This window comes from Pituophis catenifer, unplaced genomic scaffold, assembly GCF_029215685.1.
Source record: "Pituophis catenifer annectens isolate HBS135680 unplaced genomic scaffold, rPitCat1.0.hap2 SCAF_1, whole genome shotgun sequence".
NCBI lineage: Eukaryota > Metazoa > Chordata > Lepidosauria > Squamata > Colubridae > Pituophis > Pituophis catenifer.
This window is the reverse complement of record NW_027256881.1, coordinates 2,996,480-3,017,826: the sequence shown is the minus strand read 5'-3', so window position 1 is coordinate 3,017,826 and position 21,347 is coordinate 2,996,480. Positions and strand designations below refer to the sequence as shown.

The following is a 21,347-nucleotide window of genomic DNA, read 5'->3' as shown; positions in this document are numbered from 1 at the left end:
CTTTGATTAATTTCCATCCATTGCGAAAGGAAAGGAAAGGAAAAGAAAGGGTGGAGGAATGACCACCTTTAAAGCGCTCCATGGCTTAGGGCCAGGGTACTTACGGGACCACCTTCTGCCACCAATTGCCTCCCACCGGCCGGTTCGCTCCCACAGAGAGGGCCTCCTCAGGATGCCGTCGGCCAGACAATGTCGGCTGGCGACCCCCAGGGGGAGAGCCTTCTCTGTGGTGGCACCTGCCCTCTGGAACAATCTACCCCCAGAGATACGAGTGATCTCTGACCTCTGGACTTTTCGTCGGGCCCTAAAATCTTACTTTTTTCAGCTAGCTGGGCTGGCCTGATTCCATGTTGGTTTTAACATTTGATATTGATTTTAATTGATGTTTTAAATTACGGGCCAAATTCTATTTAATTAGTTTTAAATAATTATTTTAACTTTTGTACGAATGTTTTATTTTGGCTGTTCACCGCCTTGAGTCCAAAAGTAGAAGAGCGGTATACAAATTTAATAAATAAATAAATAAAATAAATAGAAGGGAAAGGAAAGGAAAGGAAAGGAAAGGAAAGGAAAGGAAAGGAAAGGAAAGGAAAGGAAAGGAAAGGAAAGAGGGGGGGAGAAGAGAGCTGGGAAAAAAGAAGAAAAAAAGTATCTTACTCAAATTTTAGGGTTGTGCACAAAATATTTTACAGAGTAGGTTTATTGGTCTGTGATTCTGCCTGCTCACTTCTCTAGCCTTTTTAACTTTGAAGATATCATAGCTGAGAGAGTGGAGCACAGAGATCTTAAATTGTCTCAAAGATCTTCATGTAAAAAGGTCTTGATACAGCAGCTCTTTAAAGGGGATCAACTGGCAACGAACGAGGCAGTGCTCTGCTAAGTGGTTGGTCTCAGTGGATGTCAGACTCTAATTGTTTTTGGGGTTATCACATATCCCTCTTTCATTTGTGCTACTAACTGTTACCTTTTTCACAGCCTGACGATGGAACACCCAGTGTTGGAGAAGATGCAATGTCACTTTTCAGCCCTTCGGTCAAACAAGGTAAAATTTCTTGATTTTTAGAAATAATGTTTAGCTGGCTTATTGTAAAAAATAATAATAATTAAATCTGTAAGAGTAACTGGAATGTACAGGTGATCCTCAAATATGATAATAATTGAGCCCAAAATTTATGTTTTTTTAAAAATTTGATTTATATGCCGCCCTTCTCCAGAGATTCAGGGCGGCTTACAATGTGTTAAGCAATAGCCTTCATTCTTTTGTATATTTTATACAAAGTCAGCTTATTGCCCCCATAATCTGGGTCCTCATTTTACCTACCTTAGAAAGGATGGAAGGCTGAGTCAACCTTGTTGATAAGTGAGACATTTGTTAAAGTGAATTTTTCCAATCTTTCTTGCCACAGTTGTTAAGTGAATCATGGCAGTTATTAAGTTAGTAGCATGGTTGTTAAGTGAATCTGGCTTCCCCCTTGACTTTGCTGGTCAGAAGGTCCCAAAAGGGGGTCACATGACCAGGGGTGAAATCCAGCAGGCTCTGACGGGTTCTGGAGAACCGGTAGCAGAGATTTTGAGTAGTTCGGAGAACCAGCAAATACCACCTCCGGCTAGTTCCAGAGTGGGGGGGGAATGGAGATTTTGCTATATCCTTCCCCCAGGAGTGGGGAGGGAATGGGGATTTTGCAGTATCCTTCCCCCAGGAGTGGGGAGGGAATGGGGATTTTGCAGTATCCTTCCCCTGCCACGCCCACCAAGCTACACCACGCTCACCAAGCCATGCCCACAGAACCAATAGTAACAAGATTTGGATTTGGATTTTGGATTTTGGTATAGAGCCTTGATGGTACAGTGGTCTAAGCACCCTGTTATTAACACAGCTGCCTGCAATTACTGCTGGTTCGAATCTCTCCAAGGCTCAAGGTTGACTCAGCCTTCCATCCTTTCTAAGTTAGGTAAAATGAGGACCTGGATTGTGGGGGCAATAAGCTGACTTTGTATAAATATACACAAGGATGAAGGCTATTGCTTAACGCATTGTAAGCCGCCCTGAGTCTCTGGAGAAGGGCGGCATATAAATCAAATTTAAAAAAAAAAAAATTCACCACCGCCCAAGACACTGACCGTCAGAAATATGACCTAGTTGTCAAACATCAGAATTTTGATCATGTGATCGTAGGGCTGCTGCAAAAGTCGTAACTGAAAAGTGGCCGAAAGTCCCATTTTTTCAGTGCTGTTGTAACTTTGAATGGTCACTAAACGAACTGTTGTACGTTGAGGATTACCTGCATTTGTTTGTTTGGTAGTAGAGCCTCTAATAAAATGACAACCTGCAGTGGAAATGTTACAATTTAGATAATGCCTAACAGTGAAGCTTTGACCTTGGTCTTCTTTCAGCAATAGATGCGCAGCGTAATCCCCCTCACAATCGCACGGCTTCAACTAGTTTGTTCCATGAAAATGACCTGGTTGTCTCCTATACTGACCTTGACAATCTCTTCAACTCTGATGAAGATGAGCTAACAGTAAGTAGCCTTTTAAGGTTGGGAGCCTTACAGTAGTGTGATAATGGTGATCTGTTGCTGCTGCCATAGGGAGTGGGGTGGGATTTTTATGGTTGTCCCAAAGGTGCTTTTTTTGAGAGGCAACTGGATTTTCTGGTCTTTTCTTTGAAGACGTTTCGCTTCTCATCCAAGAAGCTTCTTCAGCTCTGGCTGGATGGTGGGGAATGGAAGGATTTGCATTCTTTTTGAGACTTGTTGAGGCCACTTGGAGGTTTGTCTCAGGGTCACCTTGAGTAATGCCAAATGGGTGTGTGGAGCCTTCTTGGAACTGCTGAAAGGATTGTGTTGTAGACTGGAGATAGATGATGTTGTATCCCTCCCCCTCTGTTGAGAGAGGGCTGCTCAATTTGGACATAGATGGCCTCTTTGAGATCCCTCTTTCAAACCAGCGGTCCTCTCTGTCCAAAATGTGGACGTTGATGCTTTCAAAAGAGTGGCCGTTGTCTTTTCAATGCAGAGGGACTACTGAATCTTGTCCTGATGGATTTGTTCTCCTATGTCTTTATGGGTTTTTATGTGGTGGATTTTTAAATGTTGTAAACTATCAGCAGTGTGTGATTTAGGCAGCCAAATTTATTTAATAATATCAATCGATCAGAATACAGTTGGAAGGAATCTGGGGGGCTGTCTTCTAGTCCAACTCCTTGCTCAAGCACATCATCCCAGACAAATGGTTGTCCAATCTATTCTTGAAAGCTTCCAGTGTTGGAGCATTCAAACTTCTGGAGGGAAGTTGTTCCACTGGTTTATTGTCCTCACTGTTAGGAAATTTCTCCCTTAGTTCTAGGGTGCTTCTGTCCTTGCTAAGTTTCCATCCGTTGCTTCTTGTCCTGCCTTAAGTCATTCTTCCAGTGAAGTTGGTGCTGCTGAGAAGAAAAACCATCTCTTTAGATGGCCAATTGCTTCCAACTGATTTACTGCATCAGTGATGTTATATTCAGCATCACACTATCCTCTCCATACATCTTAATAAATGATATGCGGTCCTGGGGAAGATGCTGATGAATTTTCTCTCTGTTTTACTCTCAAATTTAATGGCCATGCAGAAACAGTTATCCAGATGTTATCAAAGGAACATATGCAGATAATTGAAGCTTTTAATGTATGATGTGATTTGGATGATATTCTGTTTTATTAGCTCAGCTGTTCGCTTGCATTTTTTTAAAAAAATTGTTAATTATTTTACTTTTTTTAAAAAAAAAATTGTCCAGTGTTACAATTTGGAACTCATGCCCCTGGGATATTTATTTTTCTTTCTTTCATTCCTAGCCGGGATCTAAACGAATATTGAATGGAACAGATGACAAGTCTAGCTGCAAAGAATCAAAAGCTGGAAACCTGGACCCATTGTCATGCATAAGTAAGTTGCTTTCTTCTAGTGTTACGATTTTTCTTGGGTTATCTTTGTGGTTTGATAATGGGAAACTTTTATCGTGGACCAAAAGTTACAGTACCAACCAAAATGAAGATAAAACAAAATAGTTCCCTTTAGTTGGTGCTTGTAAAAATGCTATTCTAGGACAGTTTTTTCATATTGGCAGAAAATTATGAAGGTTGCAGTCCAACTGAACCTGAAGACACCACATTGGGAAGCCTGGCCCAGATTATAGGTATTCAAGCATGAGGGGTCCTTGGTGTTCTCTGAGCTTGTTTGTTTTCTTGCAGATGTTTCAATACCCAAACTAGGTAACATCATCAGTGCCAGGCTGATGTTACCTAGTTTGGGTAAGGCAATGTCTGCAAGAAAGCAACCAAGCTCCGAGAGCACCAAGGACCCCTTATTTCAATCCTGAGCGATAAATATTTTCCTTTATTAGTACCTGAATACATAGAAAGGAAAATTTTCAACCATCTAAGATGGGTGTCAAACTGAAGCCTGGGACCCGGATTCGGCCCACAGGGTGCTTAGATCTGGCCCGCCTGGAAATAGTGAAAGACCGGTCTGCAGTGCCTCTGCCAGTGAAAATGGCGCTTGGGAGGGCCGCGCACAGTCCTCCCAAGCTCCGTTTTCTCTGGCAGAGGGTTGCAGGAGGCCATTGCAGCCGAAAATGAAGCTTGCGAGGGCCTGTTTTCGCTGGCAGAGCGCTCAGGCCACCACAGACGCCCCCCAACACAAGTGACGTCATGCTGGCCATGCCCCCCGTGGCCCCAAGGTCAAACACAACCCTTATGCGGCCCTCAATGAAATCAAGTTTGACACCCCTGATCTAAGAAGTAAATTCCAGTCTTAGAGATGAACACTTCGGAATGAACACTTTGGGATGAACATCCTTCGAATGGGGCAGGAGTATGAATGGATTTCCAGAAAAATTGCAGACTACAGGAACCATTTGTGTTTTTGAGATGTAGACAACATGCGCCTGAAGGGACACAGGGCAGAGAAAAACATTCTGCAGAAAGCACAGCTCCAACTTCTCAATGAAGACCCAGTTGTGGGGGCAATAAGCTGACTTTGTATAAATATACAAAAGAATGAAGGCTATTGCTTAGCGCATTGTAAGGCACCCTGAGTCTCCGGAGAAGGGCGGCATATAAATCAAATTAAAAAAAAAAAGAAAGAATAAGACAAATTAATTTTACAATTGAGGTTTTGAAAGAAAGAGTGTGGAACACAAAACTCCAAGAGCTGAAATCACTTCTACCAACAGAAGTATTGGAGGAGGTCCCAGGGTTTACAAAGAAGGCACAATTAGCATAATACAACATAACAAGAGCAACAGAACCAGAAGAACCAACCCTACCAGAACTAAAGAAACTTTTTGGATGAGAAGCAAAATGTCTTCAAGAAAAAACCAAGTCTAGTTGCCCTTTGAAAAAACACCTTTGGGACAATCTTAGATAAAGTATTGCTGAACTGGCAATCCACAGATTCATATGGAGTGGAGCAAAAACAAGATTAAGATTCAAAATTTTGCAAGGCTCGAAGAGGTGGACTTAAATTTCCGAACTTTAAATTATGTTATTGAGCAAGCTGTTTCTTATGGTTAACAGAATGGATAAAATTCTCCAAATAGTAGAACGTCAATGATAAAAGTAGCCAACGGACTTCAGAAGTAGTTATGGTACAACGAAACAGAAAAAGAAAATAAAAGAATTTGTTAGGATACAGCAAGTTTTAGGTATTTATACTAATATGGTACATTCAGCTTCAAAAAAACAGACTAAGGACATGGCAAGTTCCTAAAGATAGGAATTTACCATAGTTAATATATTTATAAATTTGCTTAATAAAGATAGGAATTTACCATACTTAATAAATTACAAATTGCTGAAAGAATAACAAATGACCTCAAGACTCAAGAACGGGCCCTGAGAAGGATGACAGAATTCAAAGCACTTATACGAGTCAGGAACATTTCCTAGGATATATTTATAAATTGCTACTGAAATATGTCATGGAGATGGAACAAATTAAAAATTGATGCAAAACTTCAAGGAAGTAATTACAGTGGAACAATGGGAAGAGCTGTGAAAAAATCAATAACATTCACTCAAGCTATAATTTGAGGCAAAATTGGTATAAAATGTTTTAAAGAGGGTATATAACTCCATCAGTGATTGCCAAGATGGACAAATCATGTATAATAAATGCTGGAAATGCCATATATTTTTGCACAAACACCACATGTAATAAAATATTCTTTTGAACATTTTATTACACGTGCTGTTTGTGCAAAAATACCTAAATTCATCTGGAAGGAAATATAACAAAATATACAAAAATTTGGCCTCAAACCATAAATATTCCTATTAAGAATGCTGTAATTACAGGATGTATAAATGAAAAATATTATAACTTACTAAAATATATGATGACAGCAGCTAAAATAAATTACGTTCTGCCCTGGAAAAATGAAAATTGGTTGTGGATACAAGCTTGGGAGACCAAAATTGGAGAATAGGCAGCAAAAGCAAAACTAATAGTATATTTTCATAACAGAAGATTAACTAAATTTAAGCAGAAATTATTCCCTTATTCATAACATACAACACGGCAAAGAACATTTAGACATTTAGAATATGATTTCTAGAATTATCTACGGAGATTCTCAATTATCCAGGTCATTGGTTGTCCCAAAGGTCCTTTTTCCAAACGGCAAGTGGATGAAATGTTTTTCTTCTCATCCGAGAAATCTCTTCTTCAGAACTGGATAAGAAGCGAAATCTTTTCAAAGGAAAATGACCAAAAATTCCAGATGCCGTTTGGAAAATGCACCTTTGGAATTTCTAGAGTTAAAAGAATAATTAAAAATGACAAAATGAAATGATTTAAACAGATATAAGCAGCAATCCCCAATGTTTAATCTTCAGTGCAAAAGACAAATATTTAGTGATTAGTGGCTGGGGGAAATGAAAAGGAAAGGGAGAAAGCTTCTTTCATAACATTTTTATCAGGTCTCATTTTTGTTAATTTCTGTATAATGGTAAGCCGCTCAGTGTCACCTGGTGGTGAGATGGGTGGCAAATACATGGAAGGGAAGGGAAGGGAAGGGAAGGGAGGGAGGGAGGGAGGGAGGGAGGGAGGGAGGGAGGGAGGAAGGAAGGAAGGAAGGAAGGAAGGAAGGAAGGAAGGAGGATGGATGGAAGGAAGGAAGGAAGGAAGGAAGGAAGGAAGGAAGGAAGGAAGATTCTTGATTTCCAGATTGGATTCTTGCCCAATTTTTGGTTAAGCTTATGTAACATTTTTTTTTAAAAAAAGACAAGTAATTATTTATCCCATTTATTCTGGTGGTCCCACTAGAAATGAGAGAGCACTATTGTGGGTTTGTGGAATTTAATGCTATTTGTGAGCTGGCTTGCAGATTGACTAGGTGTGTAACCATTTGAACATGTAGGAGCCCTAAAAGGGCTGATTCAAAAATGTCTGTGCTTTAGCTTTGCAAAACTCCCTTCAGAAAATTAATATGTCTTAGTAGGCCTCTGTGTCCTTTAAACAGAAGACAAAAGAGTAAAACATGCAGAATGGTAATTCCATGAAAGCAGCTGTACTGTTTTAGTAGCCTGACGTGTGGAAGGAAAAATAACATGTTAAATAACTTGAACCTAAACCAGGTACAGCAGATCTTCATAAAATGTATCCCACACCACCATCTTTGGAGCAACACATTATGGGATTTTCTCCCATGAATATGAACAATAAGGAGTATGGCAGCATGGACACCACACCCGGAGGAACGATCCTAGAAGGAAACGGTGTTACTGGTGGCCTTCAGTTCAGGATTGAAGTGGATGAGGGATTCTGTAGTCCAAAACCTACGGAAATAAAGGTTTGTGAATTCCTTTGGATGTTCTTGAATGTTAGTTATGCTGTCTAGTTTTGATTGATCTACAAAAGTGACAAGAGGAGGACAATTTAACAGTTTTTTGTTTGGTTGGTTGGTTTATTGTCAGAGACAATGTTTTTCTGAATGGTACATTTCTCCTGAAACAGCCAGGATTGTTCATTTTAATACTTTTTATTTATTTTATTTTTCTCCTGGAATTCATTTTGGTGGTGGTGTTTTTTTCTACCACCATTACGAGATTTTTCATAGCTTTAGTTGGGTGCGCAGTGAAATGGACTCACGTTTCATTAGCTGTGACAACAGCTTGTTTGATTAACTTTTGACTTTTTTCAGCCCTGCATTCAAATTAAATATTAACTTCGCTTCTGTCTGTATCAGTCATGAGGTGAATGCATTTTACGTGGAGGAGGTGCATTGGCAATGGGGGAAAACAGATGTTGCCACGAACGAGAACTTCGCCATTATCTATGCTCAGATAGGAGCCTATTTTTCTTCCACTAGTATCTCCTCCCCCCCCCCACCCCCAGTGTATGTAGTCCTTGACATACGACCTTAATAGAGGCTGCCCATTATGGTCCCATGTCATGATGGCTGTAAAACGAGGTGGCTTTGCTTAACAACCCACATCTGCTGCTTTCCCCAGTGAAGCAGTTAAATGAAATTGCAGGTCATTTAAACAGAGTACAGATTGCCTTGGGGGGGGGAGGCCTTCGGAGGCCTAGTTCAGGCCCAGGCCTACCTACCCCAGGTCTCCCAAAGCCCCCCACCCTCCTGATGGGTACTGCAACATAAGGGTAAATGATCACAGGGGCATTGCAATAGCTGTAAATTCGGGACTGGGCGGTAAGTAGCTTTTGGGGGAATGTCTGTGGAGATTCTCAATCATCCAGGTCATGGTTGTCCCAAAGGTCCTTTTCAAAAGACAGCTGGACTTTCTTGTTTTGTTTTGTTTTTCCTTGAAAAGGTTTCGCTTCTCATCCAAGAAGCTTCTTCAGTTCTTCAGTTTCTTGGAAACAGTTTCTTGGATGAGAAACAAAACATTTTCAAGGGTTTTGGGGTTTTTTTTAACGCAAAAAGTCCAGTTGCCTTTTGAAAAGCATCTTTGGGATAACTTTTTTTTTGGGGTGTGTGTGTGTAGGCTGTCGTACCTTTGAATGTACATTAAGAGACCAGTCACTAAGCGAGAACTGCCTGCAGTTTCCTATCCAGGGTGAGACAACTGATCATTTCAGCATTTGAAACTGAAATCCATGAGTCTTTCTGCTTAAACTTTCCACCCGTAGCTCTTTTTAAATGCTCTTCCTGGTGTGTGTTTCAGGATTATTCCTATGTTTATAAGCCTGAGAACAGTCAAGCTTTCATGGGATGTTCCATGTTCGCCCCACTGAAAACTCTCCCAAGCCACTGTCTCCCTGCCATCAAATTGCCAGAGGAGTGTGTTTATCGACAGAGTTGGACTGTTGGCAAGTTGGATTTGCTTCCGCCAGGACCCACAATGCCATTCATTAAAGAGGGGTAAGTGTTTCTTTAAGGTGAGATAATAGAGGGATTTCATTGAGCTTAAGAAACGATTTCACATTGTCTTCTGACAAACGTATTGGTCCGAGATCATGGCTGTGTTTTACGAAATCCATATGCATTTCAGCAAGGCTTGGGTTTGTTTGTTTATTGAACACTTTTTAAGTGATGGCGACACTTGGAAAGTGTCATTTATGTCAATCAGTCAGAATAGAGCTGGAAGGGACCTTGGAGGTCTTCTAGTCCAACCCCCTGCTCCAGCAGGAGACCCTACACCAGGGGTGTCAAACTCGATTTCATTGAGGGCCGCATCAGGGTTGTGTTTGACCTCAGGGAGCCGTGGTGGGCATGGCCAGCTCAACGTCACTCGTGTCAGGGGTGCCTCTGGTGGCCCAAGTGCTCTGCCTGCAAAAATGGGCTCCCAATCTCCGTTTTCGGCTGCAATGGCCTCATGCAACCCTTTGCCAGTGAAAATGGAGCTCCATTTTCGCTGGCAGGGGGGTTGCAGGAGGCTGTCCCAGCCGAAAACGGAGATTGGGAGCCTGTTTTTATTGGCAAAGGCACCGTGGGCCAGTCTTTAGCTGTTTCCAGGGCACACACCCCCCCCCCCCCCGATCTAAGCACCCTTGAGTTTACACCCCTGCCCTACACCATTTCAGACAAATGGTTATCCAATCTCTTCTTAAAAACCTCCAGTGATGGAGCATCCCACAACTTCTGGAGGGAAGCTGTTCCACCGATTAATTGTTCTCACTATCAGGAAATTTCTCCTTAATTCCAGGTTGCTTCTCTCCTTGGTTAGTTTCCATCCATTGTTTTTTGTCCTACTTTCAGGGGTTTTTGAGAATAGTCTGACCCCCTTTTCTTTGTGGCAGCCCCTCAAATACTGGAATATACTGCTATCCTGTCACCCCTAGTCCATCTTTTCTTTATGGCAAACCATAATTTATCATTGCTTATTTTTTTTTCTCCATTTAAACATCGTTGTTAAAAATATTTAACAGGTGTACAAATTTGATTGCAGTGTAAGGAGTATCTTGGGGTGCTTAATTCTATCAATTTTAATAAGCCATAAAGTCTATTAAGAGTAAAGACAAACCAGGACTTTCCTCTATAATTCTGGAAGTCTGATAGTGCTAGGTATGTGGAGTGGGTATGTGTGTCGCAATATTTTTCTCATTTATAGGGAAAAAATGTGTATAAATGTTCTATTCCATTGAAAAAGATCTTTAACTTACGAATTCTCCAATCAGTGTTCGAGACCGATCACTTATTTTTTAATATCAATAAGCAACAATAATATTTTTCTCTCATCGAAGTAGTGCACAAAGCACTAAAAATATAGCATTCCTGTAAAATTGAAATGAAAGAAAGCTAATGTAAGATACATATATTAAGTTGCTTTAACACATCAAGGAGGTGTGGAATCATTCGTTGCTTCCATCTCCTTGCTGCTTACAGTTAGTCCTCGACTTACGATCTGTCATACTCGCAGCTGACCTGTAAGCTGTTTGCAGCATCCCATGGTCATGTGACCGTGACTTACTGCAACTTTGCCAGAAACCAGCATTTACTTCCAGTTTCCGGCAATAAACACTCTATAACGAACCATGATTTCAATTAATGACTGCTTAACTGCTGTGCCATTTGCTTTAACGACTGATTCAAAAAGAGTAATGAAATCGGGTCCAGTCACATGATGACTCGCTTTATGACCATCATGACTTATGACTGTACGGATAGGTAGTCCTCGACTTAACAACAGTTCGTTTAGGGACTGTTCAAAGTTATAAACATCAGTGGAAAAGTGACTTTATTTGTGATCATTTTTCACATTTACAACCGTTGCAGCATCCCTGTGGTTACGTGATCAAAATTCAGACGCTTGGTAACTGGTTTGTATTTATGTCGATCGCAGTGTCCTGGGGTGGGGGGGGGGGGTGTCACGCGATCTCCTTTTGCAACCTTCTGACAAGCAAAATCAATGGGGAAGCCGGATTCACTTAACAGCCGTGTGACTAACATAACCACGACAGTGATTCCCTTAAAATGTGTGGCAAGAAAGGTTGTAAAATGGGACAAAACTCACCTAACAAATGTCTCCCTTAAGAACAGAAATGTTGGGCTCAATGGTGGTTGTAAGTCGACGACTACCTGTCCTTGGTAGACCCCATTTATGGTCATCAGACTACCTGTATAACTCTTTATAATTATGCTTTGGTCACTATATGTCCCATTGGCTTTGAAAGTCTTGAATTAAAAGCTTTTCCCTTTCTTCTTCAGGGATGGGAGCACCGTTGATCAAGAGTACGGCCCTGCCTACACTCCGCAGACACATACCCCGTTTGGTATGCCCCCCAGCAGCGCCCCGCCAAGCAACAGCGGCGCTGGGATCCTTCCTTCCCCTTCCACCCCTCGCTTTCCAACTCCAAGGACTCCAAGGACGCCTCGGACTCCCCGCGGGGCGGGTGGGCCAGCAAGCGCGCAAGGCTCCGTCAAGTACGAGAATTCCGATTTGTACTCGCCAGCCTCGACCCCGTCCACCTGCAGGCCCTTAAACTCGGTCGAGCCGGCGACGGTCCCGTCAATTCCTGAGGCGCACAGCCTCTACGTCACCCTCATTCTGTCCGAATCGGTGATGAATCTTTTCAAAGACTGTAACTTTGACAGCTGTTGCATTTGCGTTTGCAACATGAACATCAAAGGTGCTGACGTCGGAGTTTACATTCCAGACCCAACCCAGGAAGCCCAGTACAGGTGTACGTGTGGATTCAGTGCGGTCATGAACCGGAAATTTGGCAACAGCTCGGGATTGTTCCTCGAGGATGAGTTAGACATCTTGGGCCGCAATTCGGAATGCAGCAAAGAAGCGGAGAAACGCTTCGAGGTCCTTCGCACTGCTTCCATCGAGCAGAGTGGAAGCTTGAAAGAGTCGGACCGGCTTCCAGACGAGCTGATACTTTTGCTGCAAGACCAGTGCACCAACTTGTTTTCGCCGTTTGGAGCAGCAGATCAAGACCCCTTGCCCAAAGTTAGCGCCGCGGGCAATCTGGTGCGGGCTGAGGAAAGAGACTGTTGCTACGACTGCTATCTCGCATTGGAACATGGACGCCAGTTTATGGACAACATGTCCGGGGGGAAGGTTGACGAAGCGCTTGTGAAGAGTACTTGTTTGCATCACTGGTCGAAACGAAATGGTAAGTGCCTCCGTTTGCCGATCGAACGAAAGAACGTGTTTTAATCCCAGGTAAAAACATGGATTTACAATAGCAGTAGCACTTAGACTTATATACCGCTTTATAGTGCTTTACAGCTCTCTCTAAGCGTTTTTACAGAATCAGCCTCTTGCCCACAACAATTTGGGTCCTCATTTGACTGATGACCTCGGAAGGATGGAAGGCAGAGTCAACCTTGAGCCTAGTGAGATTCGAACTGCCAAATTGCAGCCAGCCGGCAGTCAGCAGAAGTAGCCTGCACTACTGCACTTTAACAGCTGCGTCACTCATGTGAATAGTTGGTTGACAAGAAATGGCAAAGAAACAAGAGCTTGCATTGATGATGTTACCAAGTTTGGTAATGAAATGTCTGCAAGAAAACAGCCAAGCTCAGAGAGCCTCTGGATCTCACAGTTTAACCCTGAGCTACAAATATTCTTTTCCATCAGAAACAATAACTTGCTTATCTGTTCCTAATTTTCTAGAACAGTGTTTCTCCACCTTGGCAACTTTAAGATGGGTGGATTTCAACTCTCAGAATTCCCCAGCTAGCCTTCCTTGCTAAGGAATTCTAAGAGCTGATCTGCACATCTTTAAATTGCAGGGTTGAGAAACATTATATTAGACCAGTGTTTCTCAGCCTCATCAACTTTTAAGATGCATGGACTTCAACTCCCAGAATTCAACAAGCTTTGTTGGCTGGGGAATTCTGGGAGTTGAAGTCCACTCATCATAAAGTTGATAAATCATCTTCAACAAGGCAAGAACAGCAGAGAACCTATGAAGTACAGGTAGTCCTCGACCTACAATTAGTAGTTTAATGACAATTCGAAGTTACAATGGACCCCCGAAAGGGACTTACAACCCAGTTTCGAAGTTATGACATACACCCTTCTCCAGCAGTCATGTGACCACATTTTGGGCACTTAGCACTGCACTGGCCTGCATCTATGGACACAGTCATATGCATACAATTTGTAACAGTTTTGCCGAAAACAACCGTGGTGTTCGCTTAGTAACTACCGGGAACAAGGTCCTAAAATCAACCTGCTTTACAACTGTCATGACGACCTTAATTACTAGGCTTAGTTAGGGTTGTAACTGGAGGACTATCTTTATATGAAGAACTTATAACAGTTGGTAGGAGAGGTATAAAGGGTTTAGTTAAATGTGGAATCATGTTTACTTTTCATGTTTTTTAAAAGACAGTATTTGAAAGCCAGTCTGTCCCAAAGGTGCTTTTTCAGGAGGCAACTGGGCTTTCTTGCTTTTTTATTCGAAGACGTTTCACCTTTTTCTCCAAGAAGCTTCTTCAGCTCTAACAGGATGGTGGGGAATGGAAGGATTTATATTCCTTGCAGACAGCTGGTCATTTATGCCCATGTAACACCTCTCCTACGCGAGCTGCACTGGCTCCCGGTGGTCTTCCGGGTGCGATTCAAGGTGTTAGTTATCACCTTTAAAGCGCTCCATGGCTTAGGACCTGGGTACCTACGAGACCGTCTTTTGCCACCAATAGCCTCCCACCGACCAGTTCGTTCTCACAGGGAGGGACTACTCAGGATACCGTCAGTCAAATTATGTCGACTGGCGACTCCCAGGGGGAGGGCCTTCTCTGTGAGGGCTCCAACCCTTTGGAATGAACTGCCCCCGGAGATACGGAATATCCCTGATCTCCGTGCTTTCCGCCATGCCCTCAAGACCCTGATGTTCCAACAGGCGGGGCTAAACATATGAACATGTGAATGAATTTTTTAAATGTTATCTAATTCTGGGTTTTATTTAATTGACCAAACTAAGTAATAATTTTAATTAGCAATTTTATGATGTTTGTGTGTCTATATTTTTCTTGACTGTACACCGCCTTGAGTCCTACGGGAGAAAGGCGGTATAGAAATATAATAAATATAATAAATAAATAAATAAATAAATAAATAAATAAATAAATAAATAAATAAATAAATAAATAAATAAATAAATTTGCATCCTTTTAGAGCAGAGGTCTTCAAACTTGTCAGCTTTAAGACTTGTGGACTTCAATTCCCAGAATTCTCCAGCCAGCATAACTATGCTGGCTGGAGAATTCTGGGAGTTGAAGTCCACAAGTCTTAAAGCTGACAAATTTGAGGACCCCCTGAGGGTCATTGAAGCACCTTTGGGACAACCATGACCTGGATGACTGAGAATCTCTACAGACTGAAAGCCAGTCTGTTTTTTAAAAAAAAAATATTACTGGCTCTGGGGAAACCTGGTTCAAATCCATCCTCAGTCAGAGACGCTCCAATCACTTTCTCTCTCAGCCCAGTTTAACTGGTGAAGCTGTTATTGTGGGAAAACACAAAAGCGTTTATGTATCCTGCCTTAAGTTCCCGAACGAAAATTGAGATATATATCTCTCATAAAATATTTATAAACAGCCCTAAAGTAATTCTGGGAGTGTGATAAAATCAATATGGAACAATAAAGTTAAAAAACCTAATAAAAACAAATCTGGATTAGAAACAAAATGCAAGATGATACTATCACTAAACTGCAACGCAAGCCAGAAAAAAAAACAAAACCCCGATGAACACCTGGAGTAGAACATAGGTGTGATTTGCGGCTGATGTCCTCACCAGCAATTTTAGCAGTTGTGTTCTGCAGCCTCTGTGTCATCAACAACATCCTGAACAATTATAGTCTTCTGTGTCATCTCAGTGGGAAGTTACCACTTCATATACAACTCTGGTCAACTTCAGGAATGTTAGAGCTGTTTAATCTACAGAGTTGGCTGGAAAAAACAACAACAACAACCTGTAGGCTACAGGTAGTCCTTGACTTGTGACTTCAATTGAGTCCAAAATTTCCTTTGCTAAGCAGGACAGTTGTGAAGTGAGTTTTGCCCCATTTTACGACTTTCCTTGCCATGGTTGTTAAGTGAATCACAGCCGTTGTTAAGTTAGTGACCCGGGTGTTTGTTTGTTTGTTTGTTTGTTTGTTTATTTATTTGTTTATTTGTTTATTTATTGATTGATTGATTGATTGATTGATTGATTGATTGATTGTTTATATTTATATGCCGCCCTTCTCCCAAAGGACTCGGGGCGGTGAACAGCCAACAGATAAAACACAAGAAATACAAAATTTAAAAACAGTATTAAAATCCGATTAAATTAATTTGGCCCACAATTAAAAGCACCCCTGTATTAAAACCCATAATTAAACAGTTTAAAAATTAAAACAATTTAAAAGAGTTTAGGCCAGCCCGGCTTGTTGGAATAAAAACGTCTTTAGGGCACGGCGAAAGGTGCGTAGATCTGGGATACGCCGTATCTCTGGGGGCAGCTCATTCCAGAGGCTAGGTGCCCCCACAGAGAAGGCTCTCCCCCTGGGGGCCGCCAGTCAGCATTGTTTGACCGACGGCACCCTGAGGAGCCCCTCTCTGGGAGCGTACTGGTCGGTGGGAGGCTATCGGTGGCAGAAGGCGGTCTCGTAAATACCCAGGTGTTAAATGAATCTGGCTTCCCCATAGACTGTGCTTGTCCGAAGGTCGCAAAAGGGGATCATGTGATCCCGCGACACAGCAATGGTCGTAAATGCGAGTTGGTTGCCAAGTGTCTGACTTTTGATCATGTGACCATGGGGATGCTGTAACAGTCCTAAGTGGGAAAAACTATCATAAGTCACTTTTTTCAGTGCCGTTTTAACATCTTAACAGTCACTGAATGAACTGTTGTAAATCGAGGACTACCTGTTCTTGGAACCCCCAGTGACAGAGGAATGTGGGAATGGTAATTTAATCAACTTTAAGATTTGGGATCCTTCAGTCTGCAGAATGATCTGTTGTCAGTTTTAGCAATCTGCATTCAGTCCATCAATTTACAACCATTCGTATAAAGATAAAATGGCACTGAAAAAAAATGACTTACGATTCTTGTTCTCACTTAAGACCATTGCAGCATCCCCAGGGTCAGATTGGCAATTGGCTCAGATTTATGACGGTTGCAGTGTCCCAGGGTCACGTGATCTGACTTCTGACAAAGTCGACAGGGAAGCCAGATTCGCTTAACAACTGTGGCAAGAAATGTTGCAAAATGGGGCAAATCTCACTGAAGTGCCTCGCTAAGCAAGAGAAATTTGGGGCTCAGTTGTGGACTACCTGTATAACTTTAAGGAAATAGTCAGACCTTAGTTTGCAAAGATCAGGGGTGAGCAGTTACGGCAACTTTATGACCTGTGGACTTCAACTCCCAGAATTCCTGAGCCAGTATGGCTGGCTCAGGAATTCTGGGAGTTGAAGTCTCCAGGCTATAAAATTGACAGAGTTGCCCACTCTGGTATAGATTCTGATGAGCCCAGTCTGAATAACGTACTAAATTGTTAGCCGTTATTGCTCCAAACTGATACAAGCTTTACAGTACAAAATGTGTTACGTTAGAGAGCAATCCTTGCCCTCTCCAGTCAACAGCCAAGGGGAAGTTGTGATTTTTTAAAAAATTTTTGGAATTTGGAAGAAATTCCTGTCATGAGATAGCAGGCTTCCTGATTTGAGCTTGGAAATTTCCACAGGGATGTTTTTGACAGCTGTAGTTCCTGGATTGTAATTAACCAGGGGACAGACTTGGGTTTTTCTGGCTTAGATATTTTTCTCCCTGTTCCAACTTGTGGAAACTGACAGAGATTTACAAGGAGGTCATCACTTACAAGTCCTCACTCAGGGTCACCAGAGTGTGTTAGCTTTAAACAGATCGAGGATGGATAGAATAACCCTCTACAGGTATCTGAACACATAGAAAAAGGCCAAGATCCGTTTCCTATAATTCTACATGGTTTATGTTACAGGAAGGCCAATGCCTCTCGAACCTCCAGAAAAAAAATTACTGACAAGAAGAATTATTTGATAGTGAAACCAACTGTCCTTGAAATGTTGAGCTCTGAACTTCCTTCCTTCCTTCCTTCCTTCCTTCCTTCCTTCCTTCCTTCCTTCCTTCCTTCCTTCCTTCCTTCCTCCCTCCCTCCCTCCCTCCCTCCCTCCCTCCCTCCCTGGAAGAAATTGACTTCTAAAGCTGAAAATGTCCCCTTCCTGTTCCTTAATTCTGTGTATCTTGAGCTATAAGGCCTGGCCTTTAGAAATGTAACCGTTAGCAATTAAAAGCTGTGGTCAGTTCTCTGCTTCCCAATTCATCTGAATGAACTTTTGTCCTTCCAGTTGTAGACGTGAGCATGCAATGTTCTCAGGACGTCCTTCGCATGCTGCTCTCGCTCCAACCAGTTCTTCAGGATGCCATTCAGAAAAAGCGAACGGTTCGATCTTGGGGTGTACAAGGGCCCCTCACGTGGCAACAGTTTCACAAAATGGCTGGACGAGGCTCTTACGGTAAACATTGTCTATGAAACATGACCATCCTTTAATTCAGGGGTCTCCAACTTCGGCAACTTTAAGAGTGGAGGACTTCAACTCCCAGAATTCCCCAGCCAGCAAGGAGTTGAAATCCACAAGTCTTAAAAGTTGCCAAAGTTGGAGACCCCTACTTTAATCGACTGAGTGCTGGGTCTTTGTTTTAAACTTTCTTAGCTTTTATTTATGAGAAGAATAATCCTGGAAAATACCCTGTTTCCCCGAAAATAAGACGTCCCCTGATAATAAGCCCAATCGGGCTTTTGAGCGCATGCGCTAAAATAAACCCCCCCTGAAAATAAGCCCTCCCCGAAAATATTTAAACGTGTGTGCAGCCGGTCCCTGCCATTTCCTCTGGTTAGGATTAGGGAGACAGAGCTGGAAATCAGGTAAGACGGCAAGAGGATCCCCATCTTGCTCCATGTGTCCCAAAATAATAAGACCTCCCTGAAAATAAGGCCAAGTGCTTATTTTGGGGTTCAACAAAATATAAGGTAGGGTCTTATTTTCAGGGAAACACAGTATTTTAAATGGTAGTTACAGAATTGTGGCTAGATATTGGACATGAAAACTGTCCAGGGATATGAGAATTGGAGGCATATAAATGTGAGGGGAACTGTAGGAACTGGCCACGGGTCTAATGTTGTGTTGTCACCTCAGAATACAATATAACAAACCACGCAGCATTATTTCGTAGATTGTGGTCAAACCCCAGTAAATAATTGCCTGCTTGAGTCAGGCAAACGATGGGCGTTTTCAATTCTGATCTCCCCTCCTTTTATAACTACCAAATCCAAGCCATGAAGAACATTGTGCCTAAAAGTAAATCTAAATTGCTTTGTTGGAACATTTCGGCAAATTTAAGTTTTGGCGATGAAACAGGTAAGTAGGGATGTCCACAGAGGAGGTAAAAGTGTGTTTGTATGTGTGTGTGTTTCAGATGACATGGACAGGGCAACATCAGGCAAATGGCACGACCTGCCTACTTGCTGTAGAGACTGGGGCTCAGATTGGTCACGGCATTTGCGTGACATCCTTGTATGTGGGTCGTTGTAGTGTCGTGCCAGTTTACTGCGGAGGCTTCTGCTGATAACTGTAGGGATTTGACTGAAACTTCTGCATGCTTCTGTGACTTTTGATTTGGGTGACTGAGCTTTGTTATGGATATGTTGTGATGGTAGGAGCACTCAGGGCTGTGATTACTAAACTGGGAGCGGAGCTTCAACAGATCCCAGTTACAGTGTTAGAGCTCTTGGTCCGGAGTCCAGTGCTAGGAACAGCTAAGATCCTGGGTGGAGCCCTTAAAGTCTCTAGAACAGTGGTGGCAAACCTATGGCAAGTGGGCCAGAGGTGGCACGTAAAGCCCTCTCTGTGGGCACGCACGTCATCACCCCAGCTCTGTTTTGGGTCTCTGCCATGCATGCGCGGGCGCCTCCCGGCAGCCAGTCGATCTTTGAGTCTCTGTCACGCATGTGCAGGGCGTGCGTGCGTGCACGGGACACGCACGCATGCACCCACACCTTGCAATTTGGTCGTGCGCGCACACATTGGGCACGGTGCCTAAAAGGTTTGCCATCACTGCTCTAGAACTTTATCTCTAGAAGAGGGGTCTCTAGAATCAAGTCTCGAGAAGAGGACATGCGATTGAGGAAAATACATACCACCCATAGGGGTGAGAAGGGATTTTTTTTTTGAGCTTGCTTAATTATTCAGTTGAATATTATTTATTCAACTTAATTAATCAGTTGAAATAAGTTGAGCTGAAGCTCAAATACTTTGGACACCTAAAGAGAAGGGAGGACTCCTTGGAGAAGGCCCTGATGCTGGGAAAGATGGAAGGCAGAAGGAGAAGGAGACGGCAGAGGGTGAGACGGTTAGATGTTGTCATCAACGCAATGAGCATGAATTTGGACAAACTCCGAGAAACAGTGGAGATTGGTGTGTGTGTGTGTGTGTGTGTGTGTGTGTGTGTGTGTGTATGTGTGTGTGTGTGTCTGGTGTGCTGTGGTCCATGGGGTCGCGAAGAGTTAGACATGACTTAATGACTGAACAACAACAACAATTATTCCATATCTCTCTTATGGAGAGAAAACTCCATGCAGTCTGGGACATTGACTCCATTATCAGAACTAGTAGTTTTACTACTAGTAAGGATTTAGTTTTACTAGTAAAGCCTTCATAGGGTTGATTCCAGTCTATTGGGGAGGGGGGGGGAGGGGTTTGAGCCAATTTAATCAAGAGAACCAGTTTGGTCTGGTGATTAAAGCGCCAGGCTAGAAAGCAGGAGACTGTGAGTTCTAGTCCCAGTGGCAGCAGGGAAGCATCTGGTGCTAATATGGCTTCCAAAGCTGACAGGGACTTTCTGGAACATTGACACTCAGTTTACCACGAAAGTCAGCTGGGTAACTTTGGGCCAGCCACTCACTCACTCTCTCTCTCAGCCTAACCCCACTTTACAGGGTTGCTGTTGTGGGGGAAAATAGGAGGAGTAAGATGTCAGGTTGGCTATGTTGTCTGCCTTGACTTATTTGTAAAAATAATACTTGTAAAATATTTGTACAAATAATAAAAGGCGGGATATACGTAAACAAAATCAAAATCCATCAGTGGACCTACAATTAGAAATTTTTAGACTGCAATGGCGCTTTCCAGATGTTTTGGAGTAACAATTCTCAGAATCACACAGACAACTTTCTATGAACTTGGGAACTCGTCTGAAGGTGTAATGGACGAGTTTTATATTCCTGCTCCATTAGGACATCTGGGAACAAAACTATATCTTTATTTATTTTTTATTCCCCTCCTCCCCCCCCAAGGAACCGATGAGTCTCCTGAACCACTGCCCATTCCAACCTTCTTGTTGGGGCACGATTATGACTTCTTGGTGCTGTCGCCTTTTGCCTTACCATATTGGGAGAGGCTGATGCTGGAGCCCTATGGATCTCAGAGGGACATTGCCTACGTGGTGGTGTGTCCAGAGAACGAAGCCCTGCTGAATGGAGCGAAGAACTTCTTTCGAGACCTCACTGCAATATACGAGGTGAGGAATTTTAAGGGGCACGGGAGTTCCAGGTCCCCTCCCCCCCACCCCCTACCCCAAATGAACATCCATCAACCCCTGCATTCCGGCTGTCAGCGAAAAGTCCTGCAGGGCCCTATCTGAACAAAGCAACTAAAATGGATGGCCGAGGAAGATAAAAGCTGCATCTTACGAAGGTGCCATCCTGTGGTTAAATTTTGTACTGCCCTCCTGCGGTACGGCTACGGACCTTGTAATTTGGGGATGCTGAACTCTGTGTGTTTTCCAGAAGGCCATGATTGCAAGACTTCCTAAAATATATACAGGTAGTCCTCAATTTAACAACAGTTCGTTTAGTGGCCATTCAAAGTT

The 21,347-nt window shown here is 42.7% G+C and overlaps 1 protein-coding gene across 1 annotated transcript in view; it reads left to right on the top strand.

Annotated features, from left to right (window-relative positions):
* Positions 1-21,347, top strand: part of MED13 (mediator complex subunit 13) — a 173,823-nt gene that overhangs the window by 122,590 nt on the left and 29,886 nt on the right. Inside the window, 8 exon segments of the mRNA XM_070931998.1 lie at positions 976-1,042; positions 2,395-2,522; positions 3,831-3,921; positions 7,614-7,828; positions 9,165-9,361; positions 11,648-12,561; positions 17,768-17,935; positions 20,773-20,996. Of these exon segments, the coding sequence (XP_070788099.1) occupies positions 976-1,042; positions 2,395-2,522; positions 3,831-3,921; positions 7,614-7,828; positions 9,165-9,361; positions 11,648-12,561; positions 17,768-17,935; positions 20,773-20,996 (2,004 nt within the window).